Below are 27,191 nucleotides of genomic sequence, written 5' to 3' on the forward strand. Positions count from 1 at the left end.
TATTTTGAAGATGATAAAATTTTTATTATATTTAACAACAGGAGGTTTAACTTGCAACAATGTACTAATTCTCAGGTGAACAAAGAATGAATTGAGGATTGACTGGCTCTTTGGGAGAGAGGGTGAAGGAAGAGAAACAACTTTACCAAAAAATAAAAATCAGAACAAGACAGTACATTCCTGACTTTGCAGCATGATCACAAAAAATGTCTCTCTGGCAAAAATTGTTAAGGCATCACCATTTTTCCCCATCAGCCATTCTAAAGCTTCACGCCTCAAACCATTCTCTTTTAAACCACCTGATACAATCTCTAAGAATTCTCTATTATTTAACTGTTAATTAGCCTAGCAGATCATTTGTCAATATCATTTAACAAAACAAGCAGTTTTCCTTTATCAGTTTCATTGACACCGGAAATAATGCATGTTTTGCCAGATTTGCTCTTTCATTTAATATTTTTTTAAAAAGTTTCCTTACAACCTGCCAACACTTTAGCATTTTAATTTTAACAAAAAATTTTATTAAATTTTGGTTTTAAAACCTGATAAGGCAGGGACTTCCCTGGTGGCACAGTGGTTAAGAATCTGCCCGTGAATGCAGGGAACACGGGTTCGAGCCCTGGTCCGGGAAGATCCCACATGCCACAGAGCAACTAAGCCCGTGCACCACAACTACTGAGTCTGCGCTCTAGAGCCCACAAGCCACAGCTACTGAGCCTGCATGCCTAGAGCCCGTGCTCCGCAACAAGAGAAGCCGCCACAATGAGAAGCCCGCACACCGCAACAAAGAGAAGCCCCTGCTCGTCGCAACTAGAGAAAGCCCGCACAGCAACAAAGACCCAACACAGCCAAAAATAAATAAATTAATTAAATAAATTAATTTAAAAAAATCTAACAAGGCAAAAATAAAATATTCATTATAATTCTACCTGTGTCTGTATCTCCTTAAACTTTTTCATCAGCTCTTTCATTTGCAGCTGACATTTTCCATATTCTACCTGCAACTGTAAGATACAAAAAGATCAAGCATCATTCTAAATTATTTTCTTAGCTTATATGACATTTCAAAATATTTAAAACTTTGCAAATCAACCCATAAATAAGGGTATATGAGGTCTATTTCTACTAACAGATATTTAGTTAATTACTGGTTTTTAAAGTTGGGCCTACCAATAATGTATTTTCTTTAGTTTCACATTCAATCTCCAAAGTTTAAAATTCAAATAAGGTAGAAAGAAATTTGTCTGCATGAAGTCTTGGGACAAATTATAACTTTGTATAAATCATGAAAAAATAAAATATTTTATCACACTGATTGCCTGTTGAGATTTTATATAGTCAGACACTTAAATTCAATCAAGCAAAATTATAACTAAATTTAGGCAAGCATCCAGAAAACATTATTTTAAAAAGCAAATCTGAAGGCAGAAACTGACTTAAATATTCTTTTAGTCTAAGAGCTGCTTCCCAAACACAGAATCTCTATTCAATAGTAAGCTGATGTCTGCATTTCAGGAGCCACAAAAGAGCAAAGTAACTGTCCTTCAAAATTCTGGTAATCCATACATCATTATATGTTGCCTCCTTTGCAGTTCCTTCTTCAGTCAGGATTTCTTCATATAAATCCAAACAATTTCTGGATGGTACAGAGGATTTCGTAGCACTGTCTAAAACAAACAAACAAAAAAACCTTACATTAAAATACGTATTTCCAGATTCAATGAAATCCCTGTCAAATCTCCAATGGCATTTTTCACAGAAATAGGAAAAACAATCCTAAAATGTGTATGGAACCACAAGACTATGAATGACCATAGCAACCTTGAGAAAGAAGATCAAAGCTGGAGGTACGACACTTCCAGATTTCAAACTATAACACTATAGTGATCAAAACTGTATTTTATTGGCATAAAAACAGACATATAGATCAATGGAACAGAATAGAAAGACCAGAAATAAACCCAGGTATAGATGGTCATAATTTATGTCAAAGGAGCCAAGAATATATAATGGGGAAAGGGTGGTCTCTTCAATAAATGATGTTGGGAAAACTGGACAGCCACAAGCAAAAGAATGAAACTGGACCCTTATCTTACAGCACACACAAGAATCAACTTGAAATGAATTAAAGACGTGAATTTAAAACCTGAAACCATACTTAATATCTTGTAATAACCTATAATGGTAAAGAATGTTGGAAATGCCCTGGCAGTCCAGTGGTAGAACTTCGCACTTCCACTGCAGGAGGCATGGGTTGAATCCCTGGTCATGGAACTAAGATCCCACAAGCAGCGTGGCGTGACCAAAATAAATAAATAATATTAAAAAAGAATATATATACATGTATAACTGAACCACTTTACTGTACACTTGAAACTAACACGACATTATAAATCAACTATATTTCAATAAAATTTTTTTTAAAAAACCTGAAACCATAAAATGCCTAGAAAAATAATATATAGGGGGTAAGCTTCTGGACATCGGTCTTGGCAATAATTTTCTGAATTTGACAACAAGAGCAAAGGCAAAAGCAAAAATAAACAAGTGGGACTACATCAAATTAAAAGGCTTCTTTCTGCAGAGCAAAGGAAATCATTAACAAAATAAAAAGACAACTTACGGAATGGGAGAAAATGCTTGCAATTTTTATATATATATATATATCTGATTAGAAGTTAATAATAAAATATATAAATTCACACGACTCAACACAAAAAACTAAAAAATGGGCAGAGGAACTGAATAGACATTTTTCCAAAGAAGACATAAATGGCCAACAGGAACATGAAAAGGTACTTAACATCACAAATCATCAGGGAAATGCAAATCAAAACCACAATGAGGTATCATCTCACACTTATCAGAATGGCTATCATCAAAAATACAACAGGGGGCTTCCCTGGTGGCGCAGTGGTTGAGAGTCCGCCTGCCGATGCAGGGGACACGGGTTCGTGCCCCGGGCCAGGAGGATCCCGCATGCCGCGGAGCGGCTGGGCCCGTGAGCCATGGCCATTAAGCCTGCATGTCCGGAGCCTGTGCTACGCAACAGGAGAGGCCACAACAGTGAGAGGCCCACGTACCGAAAAAAAAAAAAAAAAAAAACAGATAAGTATTAGCGAAGATGTGGAAAAAAGGGAACCCTTGTACACTGTTGGTGGGAATCTAAACTGGTATAGCTACCATCAAAAACAGTATAGAAGTTCCTCAAAAAATTAAAAATAGAACTATCATATGATCCAGCAACCCCAGTTCTGGGTACATATTCAAAGGAAATAAAAACTGAATCTCAGATATCTGCACTCCTCTGTTCACTGCAGTATTATTCACAATAGCTAAGATATGGAAACAACCTAGGTGTCCACCAACAGATAAAGGAATAAAGATGTGGTGTATGTGGGTGCATATATGTATGTATACATGTGTGTGTGTAAATATATGTGCATATATAAATATATAATGGAATATCATTCAGCCATGAAAAAGGACACCCTGCTATTTGCAACAGCATGGATGAACCTTGAGGGCATTATGCTAAGTGAAATAAGTCAGAGAGAGAAAGACAAATACTATACAATATCACATGTGGAATCTAAAAAATCCAAATGCACAGAAACAGACACTAAAACGATAGTTACCAAGGGCTGGGGGTGGGGGAAAAGAGGAGATGTTGATCAAAGAGTACAAACTTCCAGCTATAAGACAAATAAATTCTGGGGATCTAATATACAGCATAGTGATTGCAGTTAATAAGACTATATTATATGATCAAAAGTTGCTAAGAGACTAGATCTTAAAGAGATGGTAATCATGTGACGCTATGCAGGTATTAGCTAATGCTATGGTGGTAATCATTTTGCAATATTTAAGTGTATAAAATCAATATACTGTACATCTTAAACTTACTTAATGTTATATGTCAATTATAGCTCAATAAAGCTGGGGAAAAAGGAAAAATACATGTGCTAGGCTTTTTGACGTACTGTCTACCTCGACCCAAAGGGCTCTACAATTCTCCATCTCTTGCATTTCATCCAAATCTATACTGATTTCACATATTAGAATTGGAAAATCAATTTACCTAAAACAAGTCTGTCAACAAATCAGGTGTAAGGATCACATTTGTTCAAAGCTTTGGAAGATTTGATTACAGAAAGGTTTTCTCATTTGGACAGGTCATTAGACTCTCAGCATATCACACTCCTACTGATACATTTGAAAATATTTATAGTAGCTACCTTTTTCAAAGTTCTAATATCATGTAGCCTGTGACAGTATGTGTGGTAATATATGTAGAAACCACCATCAGTTTCGTTTTCAATGGTACAAAATATTTTTGTACAAGGTCCAATTAAATCTGAGACCTAGATGAAAAACAAACCTAAGGGCTAGTTTATTTTATTGATCAAGCTTTGGCAAAAAAATAATTACCTGAGTATAATGATTTCAAAGAAAAGGCAGATTGTTGAGGAGTTATGAGTTACTCCAGGAATTGGTAACAACAAAATAAACACTTCCAACAGACTGACCAAACAAAACAAAGTATTTTACTATAGAATTTACATACCAGAAACAGCACTGTCTAACCCAGCATATATGTCCAAAGAACCTTCATCATTATTTTTAAGAGGGGAAGCTGCAAAAAAAAATCAAAGACTAGTTAAAACTGACTCTATGCACTTAGTGAAGTTTTTCTATTCTGACTCTGAAGGACCAGAAAAAGAAAGACTTTATTAGTCCAGTGTCAAAAAAGAAAATTGTTTAGAAGTTTTTGTACATCCTTATAAACACACACATCTTAGTACACAGGTTTAGACTTAAAAACTCACTTTCAAAAACAAGCTAGTAGGGGCGGGTGTGGGGGTGGTGGTGGTGGGATGAACCAGGAGATTGGGATTAACATATATACACCAGTATGTATAAAATTGATAACTAATAAGAACCTGCTGTATAAAAAATAAAATAAAATTCAAATATAAAAAAAACAAAAAAATCCCACGCTAGTAAGAAGGTTACAACTCCAATAATAGCAGAATAGTTTCTATCAGAACAATCTTCCTGCAAAAACTATAAACTCTAAACAAAATATTAAAAGCTATCTGCAGTCAACGCTCTACCACTAGACTTATTGTGGTGATTTTGCAATATATACAAACATGGAATTATTACATTGTACATCTGAAACTACTATAATGTTATATATAAATTGTACCTAAATTAAAAAAAGAAAAAAAAAGCAATCTGAAGAACTAAAGAGCAATCTAAAGCAGGCAAAAACTGGAGAGGAGATGACACCTGAAAGAAGAAAACAACACTGCATGAATTCCCTATCCCCCTTTTATTACAAGTTTTTGTGGAACGATAGGCTCTAGCTGGAGCCACACTTGGCAGTGAAAACTCAGATGGAAACTTCTAGTCCAGATAGCTTAAAGAAACAGAGAAAAAACTTTGGGGGTGATAACAGCAACTAGAAAGAGGAAATCCAGAGTGCCACAGAGAGGACTCCTCAAATTCTACCCAAATCTGAATGACCCCCAAATTACACATGTAAAGGTTAGAAAGAACTCCCAAAAGTCCAGCTAAAGCTAAAGAAAGCTGAACAGAGATTTCAGCTGCTGTTCACCGCAGGGAAGACAGAAGATTAAGTTCAGTCAAGATAAATACCTGCTAAAATTAAAAACACCAGCCAGCACTTTTCAGAGGAATATAACAGAATCCAATGTCTCTATAATATAACATTTACAATGTCCAGAATGCAATGCAAAATTACTCATTGGAAATCTTGGTAGAGAAATAAAAACAACTACAAGAACCAAATGAAAATTCTAAAACTGAAAGTACAATATCTAATGTAAAAAATTCAACAGAAGAGCCAGTAAGCTTGAAGATAGATCAATAAATTATTCAAATGGAAAAACAGAGAGAAAAAGATTAAAAAAAGAGAGAGAGAACAATCTTACTAACTTATAGTATATCAAACATTCTCACATACTATATATCCGGAGTCCCAGAAGAAAAGAGACAATGGGGAGGAAAATGATACTAGATCCTAGAAGGACAAAAATGGTAAATAACTGAGTAAATATAAAAGACTAATATTTCATCTTAATTGCTTTTAACTCCTCTTAATTTCTTTAAGATATATACAACAGTTTAAAATAAAAATTACAGCACTGTATCAAGGGGTTCATGACATCTTTAACATAAGGGGATGGATGGAGGTTAAACGCAACAATATGTACAAGATTATACAACTTACATAAAAAGATTCTTACATTTAAATAAGTAGACTGCAAAATGTTAAAGATGTATATTGCAATCCCTTCAGAAACCAATTGTAAAAAATAATGCAGAGGTGTAGCCAAAAAGCTAATATATAAATTAGAATGGAATTCTAAAATATATTCAAATAATATTTGAAAGAAGGCAAGAAAATCAGAGAGAACAAAAACTGATGAGACAAACTAAAATTTTTAAATGATAGAGGGACTTTCCTGGTGGCGCAGTAGTTATGAATCTGCCTGCCCATGCAGGGGACATGGGTTCAAGCCCTGGTCTGGGAAGATCCCACATGCCGTGGAGCAACTAAGCCCATGAGCCACAACTACTGAGCCTGTGCTCTAGAGTCTATGAGCCACAACTACTGAGACCACGTACCACAACTACTGAAGCCCATATGCCTAGAGCCCACACTCTGCAACAAGAGAAGCCACCGCAATGGGAAGCCTGAGCACTGCAACAAAGAGTAGTGCCCCCTCGCCTCAACTACAGAAAGTCCACATGCAGCAACGAAGACGGAACGCAACCAAAAATTAATTAGTTTGTAAAAATAAAATAAAATGATAGATCTAAATCCAATCACAATAATAAAGGACATTATGGGGTTAACTGGTAAAACTGGTATAAAGACGGTAGATTAAATAAAATTACAGTATTAGTGTTAAATTTACTGAAATTGATAATTATGCTGTTCTTATGTAAGAAAACCAACTTTTTCTTGTGACATACCCACTGAAGTATTTGGAGGTAAAGGACCATAATGTATACAACTTAGTATCAAATGGGTCAGGAAAAAATTGTGTGTGTGTGTGCGTGTGTATTTAAAGAAAAAAGTATGTGCACAATGTTAAAGCCACTGGCATAAAATATTAACAAGTGTTAAGTTTGCAGGAAACCAGGTAAAGGATTCTTTGGATGTTCTTATTCTTGTAACTTTTCTGTAAGTTTGAAATTACAAATATAATAAAAGACAAGTATGAAAATGTTACAGGAATAAAAATTTTTGTGAAATCACGTTAACTGGTAAAAAGTAAAATGTCCACTGTGTGTATGACTATCAAAAAAATGTATGCATGTGGACAGGAACTTGAGAGAGAGCAATACGTAGAAATGAAAACAGTTATTTCCAGCAAATGAGATTAACAATATAGTTTTGTCCTTCAAAACAAGAGTTACAGGTGTGATAAGTTAACCATTTGTGGGACTTTCCTGGGGGCACAGTGGTTAAGAACGCACCTGCCAATGCAGGGGACACGGGTTCAAGCCCTGGTATGGGAAGATCCCACATGCTGCGGAGCAACTAACCCTGTGCGCCACAACTGAGCCCGAGCGCCACAACTACTGAAGCCCACAAGCCTAGAGCCCATGCTCCACAACAAGAGAAGCCACCACAATGAGAAGCCTGCGCACTGCAACGGCGAGTAGCCCCCACTCGCCGCAACTAGAGAAAAGCCCACACGCAGCAACAAAGACCCAATGCAGCTATAAATAAATAAATAAATAAATTTATTAAAAACCCATATATTTTAAGCAAAAATGGAATTCTACTAGACGTGTTTTACAACTGCCCTTTTCATTCTATACCATAGTAAGCATAATTCTGATCAATAAATATACACCTGTATTCTCAAAAAATTTAATGATTGTCATAGCATAATTATAATTAAGACAAAAGAACTAGATAAATGTTATGTCAGGATTTGGAAGTTTAAATTCTGTATATTATTAAAAATATTTCCGGGCTTCCCTGGCAGCGCAGTGGTTGGGAGTCCGCCTGCCGATGCAGGGAACACGGGTTCGTGCCCCGGTCTGGGAGGATCCCACATGCCGCGGAACGGCTGGGCCCGTGAGCCATGGCCGCTGAGCCTGCGCGTCCGGAGCCTGTGCTCCGCAACGGGAGAGGCCACAACAGTGAGAGGCCCGCGTACCGCAAAAAAAAAAAATTTCCATTTTATGAGCTTATTTTACTACCAGGTCTTCGCTGTTTCAAACTTATCATCTATTTGTGACTGTCAATTTTTCCCTGAACAATAAACAAGTACCACTGCATTTACTGGAAGTATTAACTTCAAGAGTCACAAATACCTATCATTCATATATATAATTATATATATGTATATATTGTATATATATGTATATAAATATATATATATATTTAAATATACATATTTATATATTTCCCCCCGGCCCCCTGCCCCCCCAGCTCACGGCTTGTAGGATCTTAGTTCTCCAACCAGGGATCAAACCCAGGCCCAGGCAATGGAAGAGTGAAAGCACTGAGTCCTAACCACTGGACCACCAGGGAATTCCCCTTATATTTTTTGATGTAACAATAAAAATCATTACTGCTTACATTGGCAAAGCTGTTAATTTCATTATATTTAAGAGGCCTGAAAGCATACAATAATAAGAAAGTTCTCACTTACTAAGCACTTTCTATTTGTCAAGCATTTTTATTGTATTAAATTCACTTATGTGCAGGGAGAAAAAGTTGATAATGACAGTGTTTTCAATGAGAATAACTAAATGACTTTGTAATTAAATAAGTAAACTTAGAAAGACAATTAAAATGAGCTCTTACCAGAAAAGACATCAAATAAACTTGTTCCATCACCATTGTCATCATCTGCTGCCATGATCCTATTTCTTTTTGATAGTCGCCATCTAAAGTATTAAATATAAATATTCTCCACTGTTAAAATCAACCTCACATTTCAGAGACTAAACTTAGCTTTAAGTTAAAAGACAACTTTCAAATTTGGACACACTGACAATGTTCATTCTATTGTGATTTTTTTTTTAATATCTAACATTGTCCAAAAGCTAAAACTAGACAACAAAAATCTTAAACTTGCTGATATGGTTAACCCATGCCACAAAGTAAATGATGCTAATTTTATAAAGTAGACCAAAATATAAATTAACTTGCATACTTAAATAAGCCAACTATCATAAAAGTGCAACTATATGGTGAGTTCTGTGAGTCCTCTTAGCAAATCATCAAACCTGGTGGTGATCTTGGGGACTCTAGACACACGTGTTTTCACCAATAAGGGAGTAAGATGGGCAAAGAGTGAAGAGTTTGATACTATACTAGGTTGGTAAAGGTATGGGAAAAGAGTGATGTATATACTCTAATACATCAAGTGTGTACTGGTACAAGCTCTATGGAGGCAGTATGGCAATAGCTATCAAGTTTCTAAATGCAAACACTCTTTGACCCAACAATTTCATATCTAGTGCTTTGCTCTACAGATATACAAGCACATGATTACAAAAATGTGTATACCAGAATATTCAATGTAGCACTGTTTGTAGCAGCAAGACTAGTAGCAATGTAAGAATCCAAAGCAGTAAAAAAAAAAAAAAAAAAAAAAAAATCTGACTTATCTGACATTCTCCATTCTGCCCGTAAAATACATGAATGTTGCCTATGGTCAAAGAACTATAGCCACTGTGGCTCCTTGGGGTCACTAAGGCTACCTGTGCCTGCACACTTCTGCTCCCACCAACTGAGATATTCACCTACCAACAACCAGGTGCATTTATTATCAAACCCAATTATGTTTATTTCCTTATTTTTCTAAGTAATAGTATGATGAAAGATTACATTACCAAAGGGAGTTATTTTCCAGTGAAAACTAGGCTGAGTGTTCTGGAAAGACTAAAAGGCGAGTAGCAAGACACTTACAGTTGCTGTCAAATCAAGTAAGGGTGAGATAATCCAAAATACTGGAAAAGAAAATCTAGTCTGTACTCTGACTGACTCAGAAGTATCGAATTTCTTACTCTAATGAAGAAAGTGCTGGAAATCATAAGCAATGTCTTATGGGTGTACAAGAAAGAAGTCAGAACTCTAACCACTGGATGTATACTCAAAGAAGAGGTCATGGTTCTACCACAACAAATACAATTTATATATTATTCCTTTAAATAAAATTAAGGTATATGTATATCTTTTTTTCTTCATTCCCCACATTCCCCGTTTTTTCCAAATAGCTGAGTTGATTAATCAACTGTTATAATATAGCTTGTGCAATAATTACAAAAGGCACAAATGGCATAATCACATTTGGCAAATAACACAACTGACTCTTGGTAAAGCAAAACTCAACTGAGGGAGCAGAAACTCATAGGCTTCCGGACGGTAATCAACTCCTAGCTGTAAACTGTCACATGGAGAGGGGAGCATCAGTCAATGGGTTTCTTACAAAATGGAGATCAATTAATCTAAAGATTTGGTTAAAAAGATGATTTGGTTAAACTGATCAAATAGATCAAAGCTTTCATTGCATATCATTTCAGTTTTAGTTTTTACTACTAAAAAAAGATTCTACTTGTCTTGGTAAATTGAAACTGGGAAATACAAGAGATCTAACAAATCCTGGATCTTTTGTTCCTCATCTGTCTTAAATTTTCTCCAACTGTTCACAGGATCTTTGTCTCCAAACCTTAAATTCTAGGCCCCTATCACCAAATATATATATATATATATATATATATATATATATATATATATATATATATATATATATAAATTACTTATAAATGTAAGAGAAAGTGACCATTTCTTAGTCACATCAGATGTAGCATTACGAGATCTTCAAAATTGTTTGAGAATAATATATATACATAGTAACATAAAGAAGTTGTCAAAAGAATATATGTGGTTTCTCACTATGTACTATATATAAAGTTAAAGGAACTGTGGCAATTATGATGTCTCTTTATTCCATATCTACCCTGTGTGATAATGGAAGTAGGCCTTGCAAATATTTCTCTTTTGCTAACTGGTACTACATACAGCCTTGTCACTTGAGAGTGCTGAAGGGAGACTGGAAAGGAAGCCAGTTTCTCCTCCTAGTTTCAGTGTGCCTGGCTAGCCAGGCTCCTGCAGGGCAAGCTTTCTCCAGCATTCAGTTCCAGCAGTAGACAGTTTCTCCAGCACTAGGTTCCTGCAAAGCCACAATTTTTCTGCATGCTTGCCTCCTATACGTAAGGTTGCTATTACAATGGGCTCCTGCAGGACACAGCTTTCTCCTGCTAGGCTCATGGAGAGGGCAGCTACTCCAACTCTTGGATCCCACAGCACCTGACAGCCAGCAGCATCCAGGAGCTTCCCCATGCACCTCCTGACCAGATTCAAAGGAAGGTCATTAGAAAGGCACTTAGCAACTTCTCCACCATCCAATTAGCCCTGGCCACACTCTTTCCAATGAGGGGGAGACAGCTCTTCTTTGGATGATCTATCTCAGCCCTAAAGGTAGTGGCTGATCCTTATATCTGCTATTCCTACATTCCTTAGGGTTATCTTTAACTCTTTACTAACCAATTCCCAGTTATTCCAACCCTCTGTTAATAATTCTTTATACTAAGCTTTTTCTTTTCAAATTACCATGTGGTTTTTGTCTCCTGATTAGACCTTGTCTGATACAGGTAAGCAGTCACAACAGAGGTTTTAACACACTCTTCTCTGCTAATAAAGCAGTTAAAGAGATTTAAAGATACAGCTCTGAACACAAAATTGACAGGTTTGATCTGATGATTTTTATTGATATATTACCTACAGTAAAAGAACTTATATTACTTTCAAGCATATTTATAAAAACTGACAATATATCATAATAGAGTTAGTTTCAACAAATTTCATAAAAGTGCTTTTATCAGTAAAATTTGAAATTAACAGTGCATTTTCAAATTTCCCAATTCCTTTGAAAATTTACAAACAACAAACTTTACAAAGAACAAACATTAATGGAAACTGGGAAATACATAGAACTAAATAACAATGAATACACCACAGAACAAAATATTTGTGGGGTACAATCAAAATAGTACTTTTAGAGGAAAAGTTATAGCATTAAATAAATTTATAGGAAAAGAATACAAAATATTGAGGTCAACATCCAACTCAAGAAAAAAGAACAAAGTAAACTGAAAGAAAGAAACACATAAAAAAGAGAAATTAATAAAAAGAAACAAACACTATAAAGATGAATAAAAATAAACACTGGCTCTTTGAAAAGACAAATCAAATAGGCATATGCCTGGCAAAACTAATAAAGAAAAAGAAAGAAGGCACAAACATTAGGGATAAAAAAGGAGTGACAGCTTCACATATAGCAGAGATTAAGTTATTAACAAAATATATTTGAAAGTTCAATGAAATGGATAGTTTTTTAGAAAAATGTAACTTGCCAAAACTGACTGAAGAAGAAACAGAAAATATGTACACATCTAGGAGGATTAAATTATTTGATACAGTAATTAATCTACTCATAAAGAAACTACTAAACCCAGACAGTTTTACAGGTGAATCCTATCATACCTTCAAAGAACAGATAAACCATAATCTACTTCAGACAACAGATAGGAAAAAAAGAAGGCTGAGAGGGCTTCCCTGGTGGCGCAGTGATTGAGAGTCCACCTGCCGATGCAGGGGACACGGGTTCGTGCCCTGGTCTGGGAGGATCCCACATGCCGCTCCGCGGCTGGGCCCGTGAGCCATGGCCGCTGAGCCTGCGTGTCCAGAGCCTGTGCTCTGCAACGGGAGAGGCCACAACAGTGAGAGGCCCGCGTACCGCAAAAAAAAAAAAAGAAGGCTGAGAGACAAATAAGTTTATAAGGTTAGTATAGTCTAGACATCAAAACTGGGCAAAGATAGGGCAAAACAGGAAAATTACAAGACAGGAAAACTATAAGTCAATCTTCTTACGAACATAGAAATAGCCTTAAAACAAAAACAAAAACAAAAATACACTACGGACAAGTAAGATTTATCCCCAAAAATGCTAGGATAGTATAGCATTAAAAACTCAATTCATATAAGCACTGTCTTCTAGTTGATAAAGTTGCTTCCCAGCAGGGTATGAGTTGTTAGTTCTGATACTGTTATATGTGTATATTGGAAATGAACAATTTAAATAGATGGGTGGTAGATGGTGGGAGCCAGGTTTCTTGCTACTGAAGTGGAAGGTTACAGAAAAGCAAGAGAACACACTAAAAATGATCCCTGTGGTAATGGATTATAGTTGAAGACATCAGTAAGAACTCACATTTAACTTAACATAGATACAGATGATTATATACAGAAATATTTACAGGTATACATATATACATGAGTTAGTAGACCCATATGTACTATTTCTTTGCTCCACCAGCAAAGTAGCAATAAGCACAACTAGTATCCATATCTTGGCTTCTAATACTATTCTCCATTAAGATGGACCAGGGCTTCTTGAAGAAATGGCTGATTCTAAGACAAGGGCACAAAATGCACAAGATGAACATGGAGCATCTTACAGTGCAAGAAAGTAAGGAAGTGTCAAAAAAAAAAAAAAGAAACTAACAGAGGTATGTCAAAGAGGCACTGGAACCAACTGAAAGAGCTCTCAATAGCCAAAGCTGGAACAATTTGAGCAACAAAGTAAAGTAGCACTGGATTATAACCCAAAGCATAAAATAAACATACATGGTCCACACTGATATAAGTAAATTGTACATGGAGAAGAAACAAATCTTCCATGCAGAATTCCAAATAAATTATGTTGATACTCCACTCTAAAGCAGGCAGGGCCTAATTTCCCACTCCTCAAAGGAGGGCTGTGCACTGTGACTTATTTCCAAAGAGCAGAGTATGGAATTGGGTGGGGGGCTAACTTTATGGTGAAGAAACCTGACAAACATTACTTCAGTCAAAGGATCAAGCCAACATCAACAGTCATAAACCATGTTGATAATATGTACTCTTGATATGATATGATGAAAATGGCACTTTACCTTTGATTTTCCCAAAACCCATAACCTCAGTCTAATGATGAGATAAACATCAAATTCTAATTAGAGGAGCATCCTACAATATACCTGTCTAGTACTCCTCAAAACTGCTAAGGACACCAAAAACAAGGAATGAGAGAAAATGCCACAGTTGAGAGGAGCCCAAGAAGACAGGACAACTAAATGTAATATGGCGTCCTGAAACAAAAAAAAGTATAGATATTGGGTAAAAATAAAGGAAATCTGAATAAACTACAGACTTCAATTAATAATAATGTATCGGGGCTTCCCTGGTGGCGTAGTGGTTGAGAGTCCACCTGCCGATGCAGGGGACACGGGTTTGTGCCCCGGTCCAGGAAGATCCCACATGCCACGGAGCAGCTGGGCCCGTGAGCCATGGCCGCTGAGCCTGCGCGTCAGGAGCCTGTGCTCCACAACGGGAGAGGCCACAATAGTGAGAGGCCCGCGTACCGCAAAATAAATAAATAAATAATAATAATAATAATATTGTATCAATTTTTTCATTAATTATAAGAAATTATCATAAGATATTAATAGCAGCGAAAACTGGGGGTGTAGAGTGACATATGGGGATTCTCTGTACTTCCTAATTTTTCTGTAAACCTAAAACTGATGCAATAATAGTCTACTAACTAAAAATTAGTATATTTCATGCTAGATAAGAAAAGAAAAAATATGATCATCTCAACATCTGCATAGGAAGGGCATATGATAAAGTTCAACACTAACTCTCAGCAAAGTTGGAGTTTATGAAAGTTTAAGATGGGACCTTTCAGGAATTCCTTTGCGGTCCAGTGGTTAGGACTCCGACTCTATGCTTCCACCGCAGGGGGCACGGGTTCGAGAACTAAGATCCCATATGCTGGGCAGTGCGGCCAAGAAAAAAAAGATGGGTACTTTCATAAACTGATAGAAGACATATTTCTACTAAAAAAAAAAAATCCCCTCACATTGGGACTTCCCTGGTGGCGCAGAGGTTAACAGTCCACCTCCCAATGCAGGGGACATGGGTTCGAGCCCTGGTCTGGAAAGATCCCACATGCCGCGGAGCAGCTAAGCCCATGCACCACAACTACTAAGCCTGTGCTCTAGAGCCCACGAGCCACAACTACTGAGCCTGTGTGCCACAACTACTGAAGCCCGCGCACCTAGAGCCCATGCTCCAGAACAAGAGAAGCCACCGCAATGAGAAGTCCATGTACCGCAATGAAGAGTAGCCCTCGCTCGCCACAACTAGAGAAAGCCCGTGCGCATCAACAAAGACCCAATGCAGCCAAAAATAAATAAATAAATAAAAAACAAAACCCTCACGTTAATCATCATGCATGTTAAAACCATAGAAGCATCTCCTTCAAAGTCAAGCTTGCTTCTATTAGCAAAAAGAGTAAAACATGAAATGAAACAGAGCTGGAAAGGAAGAAACAAAGCTGTCATTATTCACACTATGATCAGCTATACAGAAAATCTACAAATTATTAGAACTGGGAAGAGTTTCTCAAAGTCGCTGAATGTAAGATTATACACAAAAAGCAACAGGTTTCCTATATGACAGCAAACAGTTTTTAAACATAACTGATAAGAAGATATTATTCACAACAACAAAACTATAAGGTACATAGGAATTAATCTAATACAAGACCTTTATGGAGAAAATAATAAAAGATCTAAATAAAGATCTAAATCAGGGATTTGAAAACTTTTTCTTCTTTTTTTTTTTTTTTCTGGCCATGCCGTGAGGCATGCGGGATCCTAGTTCCCCGACCAGGGATTGGACCTGCCCCCTACAGTGGAAGTGCAGAGTCCTAACCACTGGACCTCCAGGGACGTCCCCTGAAAACCTTTTCTTCTTAAAGGGTCAGGAAGTAGGCATTTTATGCTTGTAGACCATCTGGTCTGTCACAAGGACTTAACTCTGCTGCTGTAGCTCCAAAACAACCATAGACAACTCATAAATGAATAGAGGCAGCTATGTTCCAATAAAACTTTATTTACAAGAACAGGCAGCCTACCTCTGCTCTAAATAAATGACAAAATATGTCTCAATCATTTTTAGGAAAACTCAACATCAAGGTTGGCAATTCTCACTAACTTTATCTATAAACTCAATGCAATCCCAAACTTAACAAGCTGACCATAAAATTCAAATTGAAGTGCAAAGGGCCTAGGAGAGTCAGGACATATTTTATTTTGATGGGGAGAGAGTAAATTTTTTATTGTAGTATAACGTAAAAATAGAAAAAAGCCCAAACCGTAAGTAGACAGTCCTATATTTTTCACATACTGAACACATCCATGGAATTACCACTCAGATCAAGAAACAGACCATTACCAGCACCCTAGAAGTACTCCTTGGGCCCCCTTAAAGCCACTATCCCCTCCCAAATGTTGGCAAAAATGTGTGGAGAATAAAAGCATACACATTGCCGAGGACTTGCTTGGCAGGAGGGGAAGGACTTGCATGTCAGTGGAGGAGAGGGAGGTATCTGTGGAGATCTCTGTAGATTCCAAATGAGAATATTAACCTTGGCGGAAAGGCAGACATGGAGAACTGTAAATAAAACAGCCTAGTTGAAACAGACCTCAGAACAGGATTGGGAGACAAAACTAAAATTTCATTCGTGTCAAACAGAAGATACTAAATGTCAAACCAACGTATCTGGTCTTGAACTTCCAGAAGATAAGAGCACTGAAGGTTTCTGAGTTAGTACATTGATATAAAGAAAGGAAAGAGGAAGACTAATTTGTGGAATGAACTGGAAAGACAAAAGTGTAGGCAAAGAAACTGGGAGGGAGGCTACTATAAAAGTCCACATGATAAGACTTAACCCAAGACGGAGACAGAACGAAAAGAGTGATTACATGAGTCATAAAAATGGAAGAAAGTAAATTACGTAAGTGCCTGGATATGGAAAATATAAACTATCACCTCCTGCCTCAATTCACTCTCAAGCTAAAAGCTTCCATTATCTTTGACTCTTTCTTAGCACCACACTCACTTTCAAGCAGTCACAAATTCTTAGTGATTTTTAAATCTCTCAAATTTAGTGTCTCCTTTGCACTCAGTCACTGTTCCAGTTTCAGATACAATTATTTCTCACTTAAGTTATAATAAAAGTCTCCTAGCTAGTTTCTACACTACCAATATCTTTTTCCTCTTACCATTTTCCACACTGAGGCCAAAATTAACCCTGTTTATGTCTAGCCTGTGTTTCTCTCCCAGGTCAGAAACCTTCAACAGCTACCCCAAATAAAATTATCAAGTTGAGCTTCCCTAGCGCAGAACCCAAAGCCTTTCTAGAAATGTCTATGAGTGCTTTTCTATTTCTCACTGTTCCCCTCACACACTCCAGCCACAGCCACCACAGCACGTTTCTGTAAGGCAAGTTAGCACACACATTATTGAGAAATAGAGAAATGATATCAGCATAACCCGGAAATTATGTTGGTTCAGATGGGGTTCTTTCCCAGGATGTTAAAGGTTTGCACCATTAATGAACAGCAGCTAAACACAGCAAGCAAGAAGGAATCTAGTCCCGTACCTGCCACCCTTACGCTAGATACCCATCACTCCCCTTTCTTCCTCTAGTCTCAGTACAGCCGCAGGCTCTGTCTTGCATGGGCTTAAGCTTGGTTTCCCTCAATCTTTGTGGGAGGGAGGACGGGGGACAAAGCCAAACACAAGGCAATGAGCCAGAGCCATCCAGTCCACCGTCACAAGATTTCACATGAAGCCTGCATCTGCCTCTGTACCCACAACCTCTGATGTTTACGTCCCTGTTCTTGTTGCCGCAATCCTTCCTTATTCCTCCTTCCATCAAGCTATCTTCATCCTTATTTTTTCTTGAGGAAAAGACCTATATTTACTGAGATACTTATTTACTAGGAATTTAACATGTCTTTTAACTGTGCCGGTATTTTAATTACAATGGATATTGTTCCTGTTGCTGCTCCAGTAATATGAGTAGATAGGCTTTGAGTATTCTGCTCCTATTTTTCCCATAAACCCTGTCTTAGTGAGTGATTTTGCAGAAGTAAAGGTTTTTCAAGAATACATATAACATTAGAGCAGAAATATCTGTACTTGCAGTTCCTGAAATATGCCATGTACTTCAGCTCCACAACATCTTGCTCTTTCTGTTTCCTCACCTGGACTGCTCATCCCCTTCCCAAACCCAGCTACCACACAAAAAATAAATAAATTAGGGACTTCCCTGGTGGCGCAGTGGTTGAGAGTCCACCTGCCAAGGCAGGGGACACGGGTTCGAGCCCTGGTCCGGGAAGATCCCACATGCCGCGGAGCAACTAAGCCCATGCACCACAACTACTGAGCCTGCACTCTAGAGCTTGCATGCCACAACTACTGAGCCCGCGAGCCACAACTACTGAAGCCTGCATGCCTAGAGCCCGTGCTCCGCAACAAGAGAAGCCACTGCAATGAGAAGCCCACGCACCGCAACTTAAGAGTAGCCCCCACTCACCGCAACTAGAGAAAGCCCACATGTAGCGATGAAGACCCAATGCAGCCAAAAAGAAAAAACCTTTTTAGAGGCATAGTTAATTCCCAATCCCTTATTCTATCAGCATGCTGAACATGTCATTATTGCATTTACCAATCTCTACTAGAATCATTTGCCTTCTAAAGTTTTCCTTAAACTTTAACATGCATCAGAAAATCCTGGAGAAGTTTCGTAAGGCACAGCATTAAGATCACAATGCTTGTGATGCCTTCAGGGACTGCAGGCAGGGTCTGGCCCCTGCAAATGCCTCTCCCTGACTCTTCCTCTAGTGCCTCTTTCAGGTGCTCACATGCACATTGCTCCTTCCTGCCTCAGGAAATTTGCAGATGCTGTTCCTTCTACCTAAAAAATCTCTTCACCACCATCACCTAGTTCTCTCCCCTAAATCGGTTAGACTTCAGCTCAGTTGTCACTTCTTCCAGGAGATCCTCCCTGTCTCCTGTCTCCCTCTCTTCACCAGCCTGATGGGGCCATGGTAGGCCTATCCCAGGATCCCCAAGGACCTTGTAGGTTATGTTAAGGCATTTACTCTTCTATCTAGAAGAGAACAGGGAGCCACCAAAGTGTTGCCAGCCAGGAAAGATAAGATCAAATATGCTGGTTGGTCTGGGGCTAGAGAATTATGAACAGCAGCAAGCAGCTTGGGACACAGATGACCCTTGCTCAACAAACACTGGCCTCATCCTACCTCCCCAGGGGATCTCCAGTAATCCCCTATGGTAGTGTTTTCCAGAATGGGGCATGACTATCCCTGGGTGCTCTAGGGATAATTTTAGTGGCATATAACCAAATATTTTTCAAAGATTAACATATTTGTTTCGATGGGGATTCAAAAATAAAACTTGCATTCTAAACCCATGATTTCATGGCTATTATTGCTTAGGACAAACTTCATGAGGCTGATACTCAACTGACTAACTAAAGCATAGGGCCTCTTGCTCAAGTCAAACTTGCCAAGTACCCTGAAAAATCCCTCCACTTCTTTCTCTATACAACTCTCCTGCCTGAAATGTCCTTCCAACCCCCTGCTTTGGAAATTCTACATACCCTTCAAAGTCTCAGTTGAATCCCCGCTCAGGAAAGTGGCCTTCAATTAGGGTAGGAGATTGGCATAGTGGTTAAAAACTAAGGCTTGGGGCTTCCCTGGTGGCGCAGTGGTTGAGAATCTGCTTGCTAATGCAGGGGACACGGGTTTGAGCCCTGGTCTGGGAGGATCCCACATGCCGCGGAGCAACTAGGCCTGTGAGCCACAACTACTGAGCCTGTGCGTCTGGAGCCTGTGCTCCGCAACAAGAGAGGCCGCGATAGTGAAAGGCCCACGCACCGCGATGAAGAGTGGCCCCCGCTTGCCACAACTAGAGAAAGCCCTCGCACAGAAACGAAGACCCAACACAGCAAAAGTAAATTAATTAATTAATAAACTCCTACCAACAACATCTTCTTAAAAAAAACAAAACAAAAAAAACAAAAAAAAACTAAGGCTTATCAAATGTAAATTTTGGACTTTGGGTGAAAAATAGGTATCAATGTACCAATGATTGTGTAACAATGATGTACAATGTTCACTAATTGTAACAAATGCAACAGTCTGTTGTTAGATGTTGATAGAGGGAGGAAGTTGTGTGTTGGCACAGGAAGCGTATGCAAACACTCTGCATTTCTGCTCAATTTTGCTGTGAACTTAAAAATGCTCTAAAACATAAAGTCTATTAAAAAAAAGAAAGAAAAGAAAAATCTGGAGAAGTTAAAACACAAGATTTGGGCCTCCCGGGTGGCGCAAGTGGTTGAGAGTCCGCCTGCCGATGCAGGGGATACGGGTTCGTGCCCCGGTCTGGGAGGATCCCATATGCCGCGGAGCGGCTGGGCCCGTGAGCCATGGCCGCTGAGCCTGCGCGTCCGGAGCCTGCGCGTCCGGAGCCTGTGCTCCGCAACGGGGGAGGCCACAACAGTGAGAGGCCCTCATACCGCAAAAAAAAAAAAAAAAAAAAAAAAAAAAACACAAGATTTGATGGGCCCATCTCCAGAGTTTCTGATTCAGTAGGTCTGAGATGAGGCTTGAGAATTGAATTTCTAAAAAGTTCGCAGGTAATGCTGCTGGGGATCACACTCTGAGAACTATTATTTTAGACCAGTGCTGTCCAATAGAACTTTCCATAATGATAAAAAATGTTCTATATCTGAGCTGCCCAGTATGGTAGCTACTAGCCACATGTAGCTATTGAGTACATGAAATACACACAGTGTGAATGACCGTTAGTTTCCTATTGCTGCTCTACCAAATGACCACAAACTTCATGGCTTAACACAAATGTATTACCTTACAGTTCTGGGGGTCAGAAGTCTCACTGGTCTAAAAATCAAGGTTCAGGAGGGCTGCATTCCTTCTGGAGGCTGTAGGGGAGAAACTGTTCTTTGCTCTTCCCAGTTTCTAGAAGCTGCCTATGTTCCTTTGCTGGTGGCTCCTTCGTCCACCTTCAAAGCCAACAGTGTGACATCTCCTCACCTCTTGACCTCTGCTTCCATGGTCAGACTTGCTCCCCTCCCCACCTTCCTCACACTTCCGTCATCACATGGCCTTTCCTGTCACTTACTCTCCTGCTTCCCTCTTAAGGACCCTTATGATAATACTGGCCAACTGGATAATCCAGGATACTCTCCCCATTTCAAAATCCTAATCACACCTGCAAAGTTTCTTTTTTTGCGGGGGGTGGCCAACACCACGTGACTTGTGGGATCCCAGTTCCCCAGCCAGGGATTGAACCCATGCCCCCTGCAGTGGAAGCACAGAGTCCTAACCACTGGACCTCCAAGGAATTCCCTCCAAAAGTTTCTTTTGCCATGTAAAGCAACATATTGATAGGTTCCTGGGATTAGAACAAGGACATATTGGGGAATCCATTATTTGGCCTAACACACTGAGGTTGATGTTTATAAATTTTATTTATTTGGCTGTGTTGGGTCTTCTTTTCTGTGCAAGGGCTTTCTCTAGTTGCGGCGAGCGGGGGCCACTCTTCATCAGTGTGCGGGCCTCTTACCGTCGCGGCCTAGCTTGTTGTGGAGCACAGGCTCCAGATGCGCAGGCTCAGTAGTTGTGGCTCACGGGCCCAGTTGCTCCGCAGCATGTGGGATCTTCCCAGACCAGGGCTCGAACCCGTGTCCCCTGCATTGGCAGGCAGATTCTCAACCACTGCGCCACCAGGGAAGCCCCGAGGTTGATGTTTAAATTGTAATTAATTTAAATTAATTTAAAGTTAAGGGACTTCCCTGGTGGTCCAGCAGTTAAGACTCCATGCTCCCAACACAGGGGGCCTGGGTTTGATCCCTGGTCAGGGAACTAGATCCCACATGCTGCAACTAAGAGTCCACCACAACTAAAAAGATCCCACATGCCGCAACTAGAGATCCTGCACACTGCAAATAAGATCCCACGTGCCGCAATTAAGACCCAGCGCAGCCAAAAAAAAGGATGATTAAAAAAAATTTTAAGTTACAGAGGGAATTCCCTCTTTAACTTTATTATAATTTAATTACAATTACAATTGTGGTTATTACAATTTAATAACACATAACTAGCTCTAAATGCTATTGGGCCCTTGTAAAAAGGTATCTGAATACTTTCCTAAGGTGACAAGCTCCTAGACATCACTATCTTATTTTTTACAACTGCAAAGCAGTTTGGATTAAACATGTGATGGGCAAACACAAGGAGGTCGGGATAGAGAGCAAGAACTGCCACAAAAAGTAGGGGTACCAGATCAGACTGATAGACTCCTCTGCTGCCCCTCAGTGCTTGAAAATTAGGATATGTTGGGCCTCCCTGGTGGCGCAGTGGTTGAGAGTCCGCCTGCCGATGCAGGGGATACGGGTTCGTGCCCCGGTCTGGGGGGATCCCATGTGCCGCGGAGCGGCTGGGCCCGTGAGCCGTGGCCGCTGGGCCTGTGCGTCCGGAGCCTGTGCTCCGCAACGGGAGAGGCCACAACAGTGAGAGGCCCGCATACCGCAAAAAGAAAAAAAAAAAAAAAATTAGGATATGTTTGTACTAAAAAACAAATCAACAGTCAGCAATAAGATGTTAAAGTTAATAAAGTACACACATTCCTGTAAGTCGAAGCTCACCAAGTCCAAACCCAAAAAAGATGACCTTTCTGTCAACATTTGTCACCTCCTGACATTGCTACTTCTTTAAGTAGCATCCCTACTGATGCTACAACGCTTCTCCCACTTTTCCTCATTCTTGCTATCGAAATTTGTTTCAGACCCCGCACTATAGCTATCTAGTTATCTCCCCTCTCCAAACACATGTTACACACAACAGTTGGGTTAGTTCTTCCAAAGCAATCCTGCTCATATCACTTCCTGCTCAAAAACTTTGTATTACTTCCCAATGTCTACTGAATAAAGTCAAGAAAGGCACCTACCTTTCTAGCCCTATCACTCACTATCCCAAGGTTTCCAAAACCCCAAGGTTCAGTGAAACTGGGTTTGTGTTCTACTGAATAAAGTCAAGAAAGGCACCTACCTTTCTAGCCCTATCACTCACTATCCCAAGGTTTCCAAAACCCCAAGGTTCAGTGAAACTGGGTTTGTGTTCACAAACACACTTCCTGACACCATCTCCCCGCATCTATCTAAGAGTCCACAAGCAAGCCTGGGTTTCAATACCCAGAGGTTAGATTATGAGAATTGAGATTTTAGAAAAGTCCAGTGATATAATTACGATACTTGGTCTTCATCCACTATGGAATGAGGGAACCACTGAAGGCTTTTAAAGCGAGAAATATCATGATCAAATCTGCTTTTCAAACGTTCAACTCTAGCAAGAAAAGTATAGAAAATATTAGTGGCAAGGGAGATAGAAAATGCTATTAAAACAGGCAGGAGAGGGGTTTCCCTGGTGCGGCAGTAGTTGAGAATCCGCCTGCCAATGCAGGGGACATGGGTTCGAGCCCTGGTCCGGGAAGATCCCACATGCCGCGGAGCAACTAAGACTGTGCGCCACAACTACTGAGCCTGCGCTCTAGAGCCCGCGAGCCACAACTTCTCAAGCCCGCACGCCTAGAGCCTGTGCTCCGCAACAAGAGAAACCACTGCAATGAGAAGCCCATGCACCGCAACTTAAGAGTAGCCCCCACTTGCCGCAACTAGAGAAAGCCCGCGCGTAGCAACGAAGACCCAACACAGCCAAAAAAAAAAAAAAAATGCAGGAGACAATGAGGGATGACTAAGTTATTAGTGGAAATAAAGACTAAGACCAGACCTGAAAGACTTCTGTAGCAGAATCAAAAAGATTTAAGGGGGCTTCCCTGGTGGCGCAGTGGTTGAGAATCCGCCTGCCGATGCAGGGGACACGGGTTCATGCCCCGGTCCGGGAGGATCCCACATGCCACGGAGTGGCTGGGCCCATGAGCCACAGCCGCTGAGCCTGCACGTCCGGAGCCTGTGCGCCGCAATGGGAGAGGCCACAACAGTGAGAGGCCCACGTACCACAAAAAAAAAAAAAAAAAAAAAAAAAAGAAAGAAAGAAAAAGATTTAAGGGAATGGGTATTCAAATATCCAATCTTGCCCATTTCAAAACCACAGCCTGAGCTGTCTTTTCAAAATGCAAATCTGATCATGTTTCCTCCTCTGCTTAAAACTCTTCAGTGCTTCCAGCTGATCTTAGATTAAAAAACAAATTTTGCCACAATTCTTCTTACCAAGCCCTGAGTGACCCGGCCTCTCCCCACTCCTCTAGGGTTAGTCTGTAGCATTCTCCCCCATTCTCTGCTCTGATCATATTGGCCTTCCTTCAGCTCCTAGAACACAGTTTGCCCCTCCCCCCACAGCGCCTCTGCAGGGAGTGTTCTTTCCTCACTGATCTCCTTCACTCAGCTCATCTGTGTGTGATACTGTGGATTAAGTAATGTTTGAGCCTTCCCTGGCTACCCTTTCTCTCCACTAGGTCAGGTCCTCTGTTAAATATTCTTATACCACTTTGTCCTTTCTCTACATGGCCTCTTTTCAGTTTATGATTACATTTTTTGTGGGATTCCTAGAGAAATATCCACCTCACCTGCTAGGCTATAAGCTCCACCAAGAACAGGCCTGGCTCTGTTCTGTTCACCATTGTACCCCCAGCTCTCAGCACAGAGCCTGACAGGTTGGTAGGTAATAAAAAAATATTTGCCGAATTAATCAAAATCCCAATTTGTTACAGACAACTCTGCAGTTCCTAGCTTTAATAACAAGGTAGTCATGCTTTTAACTGAAATGGAGAACCAAAGAAGCCATGTTGAATTATCTATCGAACATCCAGCAGAAAATGTCTAAATAGACAGTTGGAAAATGGAGTACATAGCACAGAAGACAAGACATAATTGCTACTATTTGCAATAGCTAAGACATGGAAACAACCTAAAAGTCCATCGAGAGATGAATGGACAAAAAAGATGTGGTACATATATACAGTGGAATACTACTCAGCCCATAAAAAAGAATGAAATATTGCCATGTGCAGCAACATGGATGGACCTGGAGATTGTCATACTGAGTGAAGTCAGAAAGAGAAAGCCGAATACCATATGCTAGCACTTATATGTGGAATCTCAAATATGATGCAGATGAACTTATTTACGAAACAGAAACAGACTCACAGACATAGAAAACAAATGTATGGTTATCAAAGGGGAAAGGGGGTGGGGAAGGGATAAATTAGGAGTTTGGGATTAGCAGATACACACTACTATATATAAAATAAACAACAAGGTCCTGTAGCACAGGGAATTATATTCAATATCCTATAATAAAGCATAATGGAAAATAATATGAAAAAGTATATATACATATACATAAATATATAACTAAATCACTTTGCTGTACACCAGAAACTAGCACAACATTGTAAATCAACTATACTTCATCAATTAAAAAAAAAAGACATAACTGCTGTAGCTGAGATTACTCTTGAAATTATAAAGGCCAGTGATTCTCTTGAAAAGGAAAAGAGGAAGGAGAGGAGGAAAACTTATGTATCAGAATCTCTTGCAAAGAACGATTTTTCACACTTGCTCTCACCTTTCCCCAAATGAGGACCTCGATATACAATGAGAGTTGCTTGTGATAGGAGAGTTGCACCTAAGTGAAGAGGCAAAATTTTCAAAGTTGAGAATCAAGAAAAGAGTTGCAAGCTCACTCATAATCTTTTAAGGAACAATCCCAATGGATTCAGAGGTGAAGTTGAAGCAGATGAGAGAAGGATCACCTAGACTTTTGTGAGAGGACAATGTCTTTAAGAGACACTCTGAAGGAAGTTTCCTTTAAGAAAAAAATCGAGGGAATGAAATAAACATTTGTAGTGAAAAACAAAAACATGTAGAGAAAGAGTCAGGGGAGAGGGAGAGTGTATTGTTAGGCTCATGGGAAACACTTAATCTAATACAGCGAGAACCCTAAAAAGATGTAAGGGGAAAAGAATAACAAACGCCACATATACTGTACACTGTGTGCCAGACACTGGCCTAAATGCTCTAAATACATGATCAATTTACTTTAAATACTCCCAAAAGTCCTATGGGGTACAGACTATTCTTTTTCCCAATTTACAGATGAGGAAACAGAGAAGAGAAACTTGCCCCAAGGTCAAACAGCTGGTAAAAGGCAGATCTGGGCTTAGATCCCAGCTGTCTCTAAAGCCAGATGACAAAATCAAGAATATTCATTAGAGAGAAGAGTATAACAAAGTTTTTAACGGGCGAGCTCTTGTAAAATGGCAAGAAACGCCAGGAGATAACTGGAGTATGGGGATTCTGGCCCTGAAGGCCTCTGTCTGCCTCCAATCAAAGGAGCCCTGAGTGAGATGGGGGAGCCCTGAGTGAAATGGGGGAGGGGCCCTGAAGAGAGGCAAGGTTTGGAACTGGAGCTGTGGAGAATGGGAAAGATCAGAGAAGAATCAGAATCAATGCCAACTTGATGCCTGAAGTGCAAATCCTGAGATTCTACGAATTACACATTCACATCTGATTTAGGGCCTACTATGTGTTAGGCATGGCTCTCTTCGCCGTAGAGATTAAGATAAACAACTTCTCTGGGCGTAACAGTAGCGGAAACAACATCAATGATCACCAGACACAGGAAAAACCCATTCCTCCAGAAAATCCCATCCGAAAGATTTAATTTAAGAGTACATTCCAAGGGAAGATTGGTTTTGGGGGGGAGGGGCAGGAAGAGCGGTCGAAAGGACACTTCCTACCTGCGCTCACCCTCACCCTCGCCCCCGCTCCCGCCCGGATACTCTCGAGGGACCACAGAGGGATTGGGGGTGAAAGCCCAGAAGCTGCATCCGAGGGTGGCGGGAACGCGGCTTCCTGGGAGCCCCGGACATCAGACGCGCCATCCCCCCGCCACAGACTCCGCCGCTGCTTTCAACTCCCTGGCTCTCCAGACGCCGCCGGCCTCCACTCAGAGTACTACCGCGCAGCGCAACCTCCTCCCCAGCAGCCCCGCGCAGACCAGAGCCCCACAGCAACTTACCCGCCCCGCCTGGCCCAAGGTAGCCTGGGGTCCTTTCTGAACACCGAGGTCTCTCTGGAGTCTCCACCAATGCCAGCGCGCTATCAGCA

At 40.0% G+C, this 27,191-nt stretch overlaps 1 protein-coding gene across 1 annotated transcript in view; it reads right to left on the reverse strand.

Moving 5' to 3' along the window:
• Positions 1 to 26,942, reverse strand: part of CASP8AP2 (caspase 8 associated protein 2) — a 42,207-nt gene extending 15,265 nt beyond the window's left edge. The window contains exons 1-5 of the mRNA XM_060115392.1: positions 26,822 to 26,942; positions 8,861 to 8,943; positions 4,568 to 4,636; positions 1,567 to 1,667; positions 930 to 1,004 (exon numbers count right to left, since the gene is read on the reverse strand). Of these exons, the coding sequence (XP_059971375.1) occupies positions 930 to 1,004; positions 1,567 to 1,667; positions 4,568 to 4,636; positions 8,861 to 8,915 (300 nt within the window). The 5' untranslated portion in view covers positions 8,916 to 8,943; positions 26,822 to 26,942. The remainder of the gene's footprint in view (positions 1 to 929; positions 1,005 to 1,566; positions 1,668 to 4,567; positions 4,637 to 8,860; positions 8,944 to 26,821) is intronic.
• Between the last annotated feature and the right edge of the window lie 249 nt (positions 26,943 to 27,191).

The sequence above is a fragment of the Mesoplodon densirostris genome, chromosome 12 (genome assembly GCF_025265405.1).
Source record: "Mesoplodon densirostris isolate mMesDen1 chromosome 12, mMesDen1 primary haplotype, whole genome shotgun sequence".
Lineage (NCBI taxonomy): Eukaryota > Metazoa > Chordata > Mammalia > Artiodactyla > Ziphiidae > Mesoplodon > Mesoplodon densirostris.